General features: G+C 42.6%; 1 protein-coding gene across 1 annotated transcript in view; it reads left to right on the forward strand.

Annotated features, from left to right (window-relative positions):
- Positions 1-13,151, forward strand: part of POLN (DNA polymerase nu) — a 208,292-nt gene that overhangs the window by 26,715 nt on the left and 168,426 nt on the right. The window contains exons 6-7 of the mRNA XM_088454950.1: positions 61-504; positions 2,109-2,281. Coding sequence (XP_088311076.1) covers positions 61-504; positions 2,109-2,281 — 617 coding nt within the window. The remainder of the gene's footprint in view (positions 1-60; positions 505-2,108; positions 2,282-13,151) is intronic.

Consider the following 13,151-nt stretch of genomic DNA (forward strand, 5'->3'; position numbering starts at 1 on the left):
CAAACTGACTACACATTAATGCTAATAGTCGGCTGTTTGTATTTAAAATTTATTTTACAGTCTGATGTAACTGCATTGCCAGAGAAGCATGAAATTTCCACATCACCAATGACCACAAATGTCTTTACTGACAGTGTAATGGATCAAAATCATTTCCAACTGTTGGCTGCCCCTCCAGTTACACAGGTTGAACCAATTCAGAAACAGAGAAGTACACTTTCAGTACTGGATGACATTAACTATGAAAATAAAGAAGGATCTTCATGTGCTACACTTAGACTAAAATCTTTTTTGTCTCCAAAACCCAAGTCGTGTTTTTCAGAAAATGAAGTGACAAGAAAATTGCTAGGGAAGCAGCATAAGATTTTTAAAAGTGATGAGATACAGTTTTGGTCCATGAGTTCAGAGCAGCAGTGCACATTACTTGAAGATACCAATCAAACTAAAGCCGTTATTCTTACAATGGTGTTTCAGAATGGTTCTTCCCAGCTGTGCCCATCCAAGGTCAGTATTCTTTACTTTACTTTTTTTTTTCTTTAACTGGAATAAGTAAAATGATCTTAGATAATTTACACCTTGCATTATTCAAACAGAATAGATATACTAGGAAACCAAATGGTAAAAGTATTCATGTTTCTAATTGTCACGATCCAGCTAGACACTATGCAGAGGTTATGTGCTTTTGAAATATGTAACTGCTCAAGTGGTGTCTACCCTGTTATCTGTTTCCACGGGTTTCATTCTGACCCCTGGATTTCAAAAGTTCCAGACAACATTGACCTACAGCGGCATCCTGAAAGTCATAATCCCGACCCAATTCAGTAACTGTCCTAACCCTCCCCCCAACCCACCTTTCCCGCAGCCTAACCCTCCCCTCCATGTAACCTATCTCCCCCTAGTGCCTAACCCTTAACCTAACCCTTCGTCTAACCTTAATTATCGTCAAGATTCTGGAGCCTGGATTCCGGCTGCTGCCAGGATTCTAGCGCCGCTATTCTGAGCGCCGACATCCCGACCACCGGGATGGTAACTACAGACTCAATATTTAGTGGGCAGTTCTTGGAATGAAACCCTCTTTCTACTTTTAGCCAGTGGTAGAAAGAATATACCATAAACACGTGTCCACCAGTGGTAGGAAGAATATACCATAAACACGTGTCCACCAGTGGTAGGAAGAATATACCATAAAAACATGTCCACCAGTGGTAGGAAGAATATACCATAAAACATGTCCACCAGTGGTAGGAAGAATATACCATAAAAAGAATAAACCAAACATATCTATAGTTTTACACTAGACTTAAAAATAGCCATTGTTACATTAATACTTCATACACATAGAAATAATGTTGACCCATTTTAGAATTTTTATTAAATTATTGTATGCTGCAAACTGGCATGGGGCAATGTAATGATATTATGTTAGGTATTCTTGAAGGATAACACTATCACTGTGTATGTATTCATTCACTTTCACCTTTTAACAAGCAGCATGTATGATGTGAAATTATGATATTGTCATTTTTTTTTGTGTGACATTAAATGCCTTTGAAGCCAAGTTAATCATTAATTGTTACTATGGAAACCTTTGCACCAATGACTTTATAGACAGTTTATCATGAGATTAAGGCTTTCATTGATACTTCATATGATGTATTTCTATTTATGGTTCCTGCTCCCCAATGCCTGAAACTTAATTAGCAATTTTCTGAGGTCTACTGCACATGGTTATCGCGAATTAGAACTGGAATTGTAATATAGTATCATGTACATAAATATGTAGCAATATTTGGTGAAATATGTAGTTGAATATGTAGGTAATATAAAAATTTGTAACCTCAAATAAACATAAGATTTCAAATCAATTATTTCCTGATTACATTGTAATATGGAACAGCTCTGAGACAGAAGACAGGATTATAATTAATAAACAAAAAAAGCCAGCAGAAATAAATGTATTGACATAAATAGCCCAGCTGTAATCATATCATATATCAACGGTCATTGATAAATTCATGAATATATAATGAATGCATTTATGTCAACTGTTCAATTGCTGAACTCAAATAAGAAATTGATTTTAATAGTTCATACATTTTTTCTGGCAGGATTCAAATGCGTCTTTAAGTGGAATTCTTATATTATTCAAAAGGCAGGGTAAACATGAAACACTTAATCCAAGTGAGTCTGACATTTATGATCAAGAAGATCTATATATTTTCATGGATATAACAGACACTGCTTTGTTGAGAAAAGACCATGCACAATATAACTTTTTAAGGTAAACTTGAATTTTAATTTCATAACAAACCAAATGGGAATATTTAACCAGTTACTACTGTTTTTGTTAATTATTGCTTCACTCTAAGGGGCCGAGTCAGTTAGACGTGAGGTGCCTGCTAGTTATGTTAGGCTGACCTCTCTTCGCATCTCCATAGTTTGCAAGCAGAAATCTTATGGAAACCACAGTCAATTGCATCGGACCCTAATGGTGCATACACACAGTCAGATTTTTTTCAGGTCTGAACGATAACGATTGTTCAATCGTTCAATCGTTCATATCTGAAGGAAAATCTGACATGTGTGCAACGATGAACGATGCGCATTCCCCGTCTGTCAGATAACGATATCTGATGTGTTTGCAGTCAGTTTTGGACGATTTCCATTCATTTTAATACAGTAAAAAAACGTTCAATCGTTTACAAATCGTTCATCTGACATACTGTATCTGACCGTGTGTATGCACCATTAGTCTTCAGTCAGGCGATCCTATGTCCATAAAAAGTACACAATGTGTGATTATCCAATATATTAGCAGAGAGATATTCTGCATAGATAACACAGATACTATTAACAACCAAGTTAAGTTAAATAAAAGATGAGCTTGGATAGTAACCAAATAGATCAATACTCAAGAAGCTGATATGGAGAGCCATCTCAAAGCACAAATGGGCTAAATGTGTTTAAGTAATAAAAAAGTAGGTACTCTTCTATACTAGGTACAATACCCTCCACATGGCAATGCCTCCAGTCCAAACCATTTTATGTCACCATCTTGTATTCTGGGTACTATGCCCTCCACATGGCAATGCCTTCAAACCATTTAATTTGTACCTCTTTGAAACTACAATTACCTCAACACCAAAATGCAAGTCACCCATGCAGATAACTGCTTGGTAAGAAAGTTACTTCATGTCTTTTCTCTGATTCAAGTCCATCTGAAGTTCTATTTTTCTCTACATTTGTCCTAGAATCAAGGTCTCTACCTAAAGTACTTTAAAGTCTAGAAGAGACCTCTTTAACCACTAATAAAGGACTGCACTTATAGCAGCCACCTTCTCCTTAAGTCTCTAAATGTTTAACCAATACACACATGCCCCCAGGAGAAGAAACTGACTGAGGCAAGACTGTCGCACGAGGTTTGGAATTAATGAATCTCCCTCTCTCAATAGCTCGTTCTTTGAAACGTAAGTCCACCTTGGTGCACAGAGAGCTTAAATCCTCTAACTTGTCTGGGAGATCACGATTAATTAGAAAATCTTTAATGTTGTCGGATAAGCCGTGCCAAAAGGCTGCATAGAATGCTTCATAATTTCAAGAGAGTTCTGATGCCAGCATTTGAAACTACACCAGATACTGGCCTAAAGAATTTGAACCCTATGCAGATGTAGAAGATCTGAAGATGTAGATGACACTCTCCCAGGCTCGTCGAAGATTCAGCGGAGTGCCTTGACAAATTCCTTGTAAGATGTTAGATGGGATCCGATATGTATTTCACATTGTTTTAAGAAACCCCTGCAATTTTTGGGGTTCCCATCAAATTTTGAATTGAATATTATCCATCCGCTTAGTCAGTTCTTGGTGAAACTGTACTACCTGACCTTGTACCACCTCTTGGTGTCCTAGGTGAGCAACAAGATCAGGTGTAAGCCCAGTAGCCTGTGCCTGATTCTTAGCTGGTTCCATGGTACCAGTACCAACTGTCATGCCTGAGGGTTGGTTTGAGTTGGAACAGGCATGGGAGGCTGAAGAGGAGAATTCAGAGGTGTGAAGGAACTTAGGTGGCTTGAGCCAGGACTTCCTCATGCATTGATGTGAGGAGGTAGAGATACGGCAGTGGATGATGGGCCGAAGGCGAGGACAGGAATAGAATGGTTTTATTGAACAGCAGGTTGAAATGGGACTGGATATATAATACTGAAGGAATGGGCAGAATCGGATTGGGACCGATGATGCTGGATGGAGAGCTGGATCGGTTTGAGACCGATGCTGATGAACTTGATCGATTGGGACCGATGTTGATAAATTGAAGAACTTAATACAAATGAGTCCAATGTTGATGAATTGATTAACTTGATCGGTTGGGTCCGATGTTGATGACTCGATGAACTTGATCAGTTGCAGTTGGGACTGATGTTGATGAATTGAAGAACTTAATTGATAAGAGTCCATTGTTGGAGGCATCAGATGGAACTGTTTGGAGGTATCGGCTGGAACCGATGGAGGCAGTAAGAACAAGTCTCAGTGGTAAAACCAGACTAGTGTGCAAGATGGTATAGGAGACTTGTTTACCAGATTTAGGAACTGGATATAATGAACTGGAAGCATTCAGATACATAGTACCTGGGACCTCAACACAGAGCTGTAACTTCAGCAAGTAGGGACGTTGTACTGGCAACAGAGGCCAGTCAGGAAATTAAATTTACAAGTGAGGATCCCCAGGGATTGGATGCTGCGATTAGCAAGTCTGGGAGCAGTGCTCTGAGTGGAGGAAGAACGTCAGGTGACAGTCCAAAATGGCTGCGCCCATATTGTGGTTTAGGAGGGAACTCTGATGTGCAGCTTGTATGTCATCATGCTGGGAAGATATGCAGTGAGCAAGGAGTTGCAAAGCGCCATCTCCATGCTCAGTGACAGAATACTTAGCGGACGGGGCAGAAGCAGCACAGATAGGCCTCAGTACCAACCGGGTGCGGACCTCTGTGCTATCTGGTAGTGATGCACAGCACGAGCGGACCTCAGCACTAGACTGATCAGGCACTGGAGAGGTAAGAAAGTGTTTTTTAAGGGCCAGAGCGTGACAGCACCCCCCCTCACGGGTGGCCCCAGGACACCTCTTAGGCTTACGCGGAAACTTGGAATGGAATGCTCATATCAACTGAGAAACATGGACATCAGAGGCCAGAGGTTCTTTTAGGCCATAGCCCTTCCAGTCGAACAGGTATTGAAGACGTCAATTATGGATTCTAGAGTCCAGAATCTTTGCCACTTCGTATTTGACTCCACGATGAGTCTGGACCTTGGGTGCCTTTGAAAATTCTGAATGAAACTGTTGGAGTATTAGTGGTTTCAATAAAGAAATATGGAAGGAATTTGATATCCTCAGGAATGAAGGTAGCTTGACTTTGAATCGTGTTGATAACACACTCAAAGGTGAATATCCCAATTTAACGAGCTGCAAATTTTATGGATCGAACTCTTAACCGAAGGTTTTGTGTAGAGAGCCAAAATCTATCTCCTTGCTTGAGACTGGGGACTGCTATTTTCCTGCCAGCGAACTTCTTGTACCGCTCAGAAGCTTTCACAAGGGAGGAGAGGATCCCTTTCCAGATCTTGGAAAAGTGATGCAAGATGTCAGCAGCTGGAACCTGTAAGGCAGGAAGAGGCTGAAATTCAGGAGCTCCAAGGTGGAGGCCATCAGTGGCCAAAAAAGGGCATGGAACCAGATGAAGAATGGCACTGATTGTTTTGACAAAATTCCACCCAAGGAAGTAGTTCAGCCCAGTTTTCCTGAGGGGAGGATACGTATAAATAAAGTAAAGACTCCAGATGTTGGTTGACTCTTTCCGTCTGGCCATTAGGGGGTGGTAGGCAGTGGAGAAATTGAGCTTGACTTGAAGTGAAGAACACAAGGAATGCCAAAACTAGGAGACAAACTGAATTCCCTTGTCAGAGATCATTTCCAGATGTAGTCCATGGAGTCTGAAGATTTCTTGTATGAATAATTGAGCCAACTTGGGAGCTGATGGAAGACAGGTGAGAGGAATGAAGTGAGCCATCTTGGTAAACTTGTCAACTACCACCCAGCTGGTGTTGAATTTGTTTGAAATCGGGAGGTCGGTAATGAAGTCCATCGACAGATGTGACCATGATTGATGTGGAACAGAGAGAGGAAGTAACTGCCCAGCTGGAGACTTTATTCTGGGCGCATTTGTTACAAGAGGCAATGAAGTCTTGGATGTCTTTTCTGAGAGATGGCCACCAGACCTGAAAATGAACTCGAAGGTCTAATGTATGCTTGCATCATGACCTGTGAAGCGGGAAGTATGAGCCCAATGTGGCAGTTTCTTGTGTAATGTGGGTTTGACAAGTTTTCCCATCAGGTGGTGAGTATTCTACTCTGACTGCAGAGAATGCCACTGGATCAATGATGAGATGCTTTTCTGCGGATGTAGTCTCATTTTCTTTCTCCATGGAGCGAGAGAGGGCATCAGCCTCTCGGTTCTGGACCCATAGACGAAAAGACAATTTGAAGTTAAATAGTGAGAAGAGAGCCAATCTGGCTTGCCTCTCATTCAGACAATGGGCTGTCTTAATATATAAGAGGTATTGTGGTCTGTGAGAATGGAAATGGGATGCACAGCTCCTTCCAACAGATAGCGCCACTCCTCCAAGGCTAACTTAATATTGAGAAGTTCTTGATCCCCAATAGAGTAGTTGCACTCAGCTGGAGTGAATTTTCTGGAGAAAAATGAACAGGGGTAGAGATGTCCATCAGCACAGCTCCGACTCCTACGGGGAGAAGTGTCAAATTCCAAGATGAATGGTTGTGGGACATCAGTTTGACGAAGAACAGGAGCGGAAATTAACTTCTGTTTGATTTTTTGGAAGGCTTCCTCTGACCATCGGGGTGGTTTAGCACTTTTCCGGATGAGAGCAGTAATAAGTGCAATGATGGTGGAAAAGTTCTTTATGAATTTGCAATACTAGTTTGGAAACCCAAGGAAGCACTGAACAGTCCTAAAAGTATTAGGAAGCGGCCATTCCTGAATTGCTTGGAGCCTTTCTGGGTCCATTTTCAGACAAGAACCTGAAATTATATATCCCAGGAAGGGAATACAGTTGACCTCGAAGACACACTTCTCCAATTTGCAGTAAAGATGATTGGAACGGAGATGTGTCAGTACCTCCTTTACTTGCCAGCTATGTTCTTCCAGATCATTGGCGAATATGAGAATCAACATAGACAACAACATGATTGTAAAACAGATCGCAAAATATCTCATTAACATGTTGGAATACTGCAGGAGCATTGCTGAGACTGAAGGGCATACTGAGATACTCGTAGCAACCATCGCGGGTGTTCTATTGCAGTCTTCCACTCTTCTCCTTCCTGAATTCGTATGAGATTATATGCTCCTCGCAAGTCCAATTTGGAGAAGATGGTGGCTCCACTGACTCGGTCAAAAAGCTCTGTAATCAGAGGGAGAATATAGCAGTTTTTAATGGTGATGTCATTCAACCCCCTGTAGTCTATGCAGGGGCGCATAGAAGCCCACACCAGCTGGAGAGGTGGAAGAGAGGATGAACCCTTTTTCCAAATTCTCTTGGACGTAGTCAGTCATGGCCTTGGTTTCTAAGAGCGATAGCAGATAAATTCGCCCTATGGGAGGAGATATCCCAGGGATTAATTCAATTGCACAATCCCATTCACGGTGAAGAGGAACAATATCAGCACCAGCTTTACTGAAAACATTAGTGAATTCTTGATAAGGAGGAGAGGAGTATCCGGATGAGACGGTACTGCAGAGCATACTGGAAGAATTTTTTGGAGGCAAGAGCTGAAGCAGGAAGATCCCCAAGCGGTGATTTGTGAGTTTCTCCAGTCAGTATGAGAATTATGCAGATAGAGCCAGGGCAAGCCCAGAACTATAGAATGCGAAGCCCTTGATATGACAAGAAAACTTAAAAGTTCAGACTGCAGAGCACCAATCTGGACTCACAGAGGTCGAGTCTTAAGTGTAATTGTACCCCCTAGGATGCGACTTCCATCAGCCACTTAAAGTAGATAGGATGAAGCAGACTCTCGGTTGGTAATGTCCATCGCTGGACCAATTCAGATGTGACAAAGTTACCAGCTGCGCCTGAATCCAACAGCTCAACGACTTGCCTGAAGCAGTTGACCACTTGAAGAGATACTGAGAGAATGCAATTGGTTTTCTTTGGCAAGGAATGAACTACTCCTAACTTAGCCTCTCCTTGCGAGTTAGGACGCTTGGGACAATTGTTGATCTGATGAGAAGCAGCAGCACAGTATAGACAGAGATTCTTAGACTGTCACATTCGGCGTTCTTCCTGTGATATGCAAGAACGGTTGGAATGAATAAATGAATGAATCTTAAACGTAAGTCCACCTTGGTGCACAGAGAGATTAATAGGGGAATTCAATAGGGTGCGAAAACTCAGTTTTTGCGTTAATATCGCACCTATGACGTCATTATCGCAGGTTTTAGTTTTACACTGTATTCAATTTCAAAGACTTTTCGCAGGTTCGAAAAGTCTTTGATAAAAACCGGGGATAACTTTTCACCATTGAATAGGTGTCGAAAAAAAGTGCAGAATTGGGGTTTAGGGGTGCAGGCTTATAAAAAATAGCCTGCACCCCTGGGAATGACATTTAAAAAATAACTGTGTCAAAAAAAGTAAAAAAAAAAAATAGGGACACCACAAAAAATCTAAAAATTGGGGTGAAAAAAAAAAAAAAGGGAAAAAATTGTTTAAAACTAGGGAAATAGGTTCAGGGCTATTCCTCAAGTATGCGGCAGGTGTTTTCTAGAATAGATTTATAGCGGCAGGTGCAAAATTGCAGAATTTTAAAAACGTACTTTAGGGACAACAAAATATGCTAGTACCCATTTTCATGTACCCCAAATTTGATGGGACCACTTAAAAAAAACGAAAAAAAAAACCTAAGTGCTCTTCTGCATCACTTCTTCAATGTCGGAAAAAAAGCACCTGCCGCAGCTGTTTAAATCCCCGTCTTTCATTTGCAGGCTAAAACGGGGGGGGGGGCCCATAGTTATCCCCCATGTTTTTACAACTTTAGAGGGGTCCTACAATTTTTTTAAGGAAAATTTCGTAACTTTATGCAAATCCCACTTCGCAGGCTCCCGTTTTCGTTAGTTTCATATTGAATATGGGGATAAACGGGCGCGCGCCCGATATTTTATCCCAGGTAAAAGCTCCGATATGAAACGTAAACTTCGACAGCGAAGTTTACATTTCATATTGAATACCCCTCTAAGTACTCTAGCTTGTCCGTTAGATCACGTGTAACAAGAACATCTTTAATGTTGTTGGATAAGCCATTCCAAAAGGCTACATAGAATGCTCCATCATTCCAGGGGAGTTCTGATGCCAGTATTTAAAACTGCAGCAGATACTGGCCTACAGAATTTGAACCCTGCGCAGACGTAGAAGATCTGATGACACTCTCCCAGGGTTGTCAAAGATTCAGCAGAATGCCGTGATTAATTCCTTTTAAGATTTTAGGATGGGACCCATAAGGGAGAAGCCCAGTCTAAGGTGGATCCAGATAATAGGTAGATGATATATGCCACACGGGTATGGTCTGTAGGAAAAATGCTGGGTTAGAGCTCAAACTATATTTCACATTGATTTAGGAAACCCCTACAATTTTTGGGGTTCCCATCAAATTTTGCCGCAGTAGGTATGTGCAGATGAGGTGCCGTTGAGGAAACTGGAACCAGAGAAATCGGAATGGATGAAGCAGTAGCTCCTGAACCTCTAAGAGTGGATTGAATGTTATCCAGCCGGTTAGTCAGTTCTTGGAGAAACTGTACTACATGACCTTGTGCCACCTCTTTGTGTTCTAGGCCAGCAACAAGATCAGGTGTAAACCCTGTCTGCCCTCTTCGTTCAACAAATGCACGCCACCTCTCATGCCAATTAATTACTTCCTCTCACTCCCGCCCCCAAGATTTTGCCCTCTTTCATCCATGTTGGGGGGATACTGCTGTACCTTGGGGTAGAGAGGGCGCTAGTGCTGGAGCAGGTGTTCAACTGAACCACAGGTTACAGCACTGCCGTTCACAGCTCTACATCAATGGGCTCCCAGCAGCTTAGGTCACCCGGCCCATGAAGTGAACTGGGACTGGGGACAGGACCTGGCCACATGTTTCATGTTCCCAGAGCCATGGCAGAGACTGAGTTTATCCTCAGCTGTCCCAGTCACCCCTCATATTTGGCAGGGATAGGCCTTGAAAGCGGTCTTCTCTGAGCAGATGGCATTTTCCTCTGGAAAGTGGAGACTCCGTATTGATAAGATAACCTCCATTAATACTGAATGAATGCTACTGTTCCTAAGATAGGTGCGATCAGTACAAGACACACTTGTCAGGCCAGTTGCACACCAATGCCAATGGGCATGGGCCTTACAGACTGTCCATGCTAAGCATTAATGGAGAGACCCTCTGAGAGATTAGTGAAAGAGTTATTGTCTGTCACCTTGGGACAGCTAGACCTCGACTTGATGGTCTCTCCGCTAAACCGCTAACTGCAATGTACAAAGACATGTTGGCATCATTAACAAATTCCATGACAGTCCCGATCCGACATAAGGACTGGGAGCTGGGGGGTTAGGGTGGCTAGGAACCAACTGATGGGATGACAGTAATAATGTCCTCTTTAATGGTCAAACCCAGGTTTTGGCTAGACCTAACCAGAGGTACGGAATCTAACCCACTTGGTGGTCTTCACCAGTGACACCTCCTATTGGGATTTGGGTATTGCCACACCAAGTGATCAGGTCGCGGCTCTCTGGTCAGGTACCTGGGAGTGACAATGAAAATACTGTGGGTATGTGCACTGGTCTGTACTAAAGGGAACTTGTAATGTGAGAACACTGGGAGTCCCAGCATGAGCTGCACTAGGGAGTATCTCTGGAGATCCAGACACAGGATTGACACAGAAGAATGACACTAGGAGTCAGTACACGAATGCTGTACTAAGTATACACGCTGGTGATCCAGACGCAGGGTAGTGCTAAAGTCTTATAACTGGAGATTAGCACACAGACAAGTACTGAAGAAATCACTGGAGAAGTCATACGCTGATTAGTGCTGAAATTGTTTAACTGGAGTTTCAGCACACAGACAGGTGCTGAACTAATCACTGGAGAACCAGACGCTGATTAGTGCTGAAGTCTTATAACTGGAGTTTAGCACACAGACAAGTACTGAAGAAATCACTGGAGAAGTCAGACACTGGAGTTTCAGTACACAAACAAGTGCTGAAGACTATAACTGGAGAAGTCAGACACTGATTAGTACTGGAAGGAGTCACAGGAAATAAATAGCATAAAGCCTGGAGCGATGTAACAGAATCACAGTCACTGGAAAAGTGAAGTTGAACAGCAGCTTCCTGTTCCTGGAGTCAGATGAAATACCCTTAGGTAGTTGGTCATTGGTTCAAAAGATCAGCTCAGTGACCGCAGGACTACCATTGGGAGAGACTAGTCAGGTGATACAGACTAACATGGCTGCGCCCATGACCGCCACCGCAGGAACCAAGACACATGCATGGAAGCCTTAGTAGACCCCGGGGATAATACACAAATAAATGTTGGGACAGAGCACAGAACCTCTGGCATACCTCTACCAATTAATGATCATGCACTTGAAGAGGTTTAAATTAGAGATGAGCGGATCGGTTTTTAATGCGATATTCCCGCTAAGTTTGGATCTTAGAACAAGGCAAAATGTCATCTTTGACGGACAGTACGTTATCTGTGTCCGTGAAAGATGACGCTTTGCCTCGTTCTGATATCCGAACTCGGCAGGAAGATCCATGCCGAAACTGAACCGCTCATCTCTTGTATAAATAACATAATTTGGCCTATAGACATGACCATTTTCAGGGGAGTTTTCCTATAAACCTTAATAATGGGTTAAATAGTGCGGGGCATGTATGTGGAGGTGTAAATAATTTTGGGGCTTTAGAACTTGCAGATGGGAGCTAAAAGTGTTTTTTTCCCAACTTTTACAAACTTGTATAAAAATAATGTAAAATCACTTTACAGTACTTTGAGGTAAGAAAAAAAATGTCTGAGGACTAATTTGCTAAAAAAAAATGTGTTGCCTATCATTTTATGTCATTAATAATATAATTGACACTTTTTAAAGGGTTGTGTACAAGATGCCAGTACTCGGGATCCTGGAGATCAGAATCCTGACGCCGACATCCCGACAGGGTTAGGATACCGACACATGTTGGTCGCTATCCTAACCCTCACCCTCTCCCTACCCCTAACCCTCCCTTCCTGGTGCCTAATCCTAACCTCCCCCCCTACTGCCTAAACTTAATCTCCCCCTTAGTGCCTAACCCTCCCCCTAGTATTTAACCCTAATGATAACCCTCCCCCTAACCCTGATACTTACTTTCGGGATGCTGGCACCAAGATTCTGACAGGTGTTGGGATTCCGGCACCTGCATTGTGAGCGTCGGAATCCCTGCGGTTGGTATTATGACCGCATCCCTTTTTAAGAACCTCTAGTACAGTACTTTCCTTATGGCCACTAACAGCCTTTTATATGGCCCTGCTTTCAGTTTTGTGGCGTCCAGGATCATTTCCACACCTTTTCATGCTCTCTGCCAGGTCACTTATTGTAGAAGAGTTGTGGAACCTCGCCGGGAGTCCTGCCATTTCTAATTGAGGGGCCTATTCATTAAACCTAAAAATTCTCTGGAGATAATTAGCTTTAGAACTCTCATGGAGTTCTAGCTAATTATGGGTGGAATTCATCATTCCACCTCTCCATAAGTATCTATTCCGAAAAGCTGTCATATTTGTGATGACAACTTTTCGGGAAATAGATACTTTTCCCTCTCTACACTACCTTATCGCATCTGGAAACAGTGCTGCGAATGTGCTGTTACATCTGTAAAACCAGCGCATGCGCAGCACTGCCTACAGATGCGTTAAGTTTGTGTACCGCCCCGCAACCCCCCCACTCCCCTACCCCCTCCGCTCACCTCCCCCCCCCGACTTACCTGTCCGCGCAGCAGCCTCCGGCTCCGTCCTGCTGGTCTGTCATGTGGTTTCCCAGCAGACCACATGACAGATTAGAAAA

Source organism: Taudactylus pleione, unplaced genomic scaffold (assembly GCF_031769625.1).
Source record: "Taudactylus pleione unplaced genomic scaffold, aTauple2 ptg000638l, whole genome shotgun sequence".
NCBI lineage: Eukaryota > Metazoa > Chordata > Amphibia > Anura > Myobatrachidae > Taudactylus > Taudactylus pleione.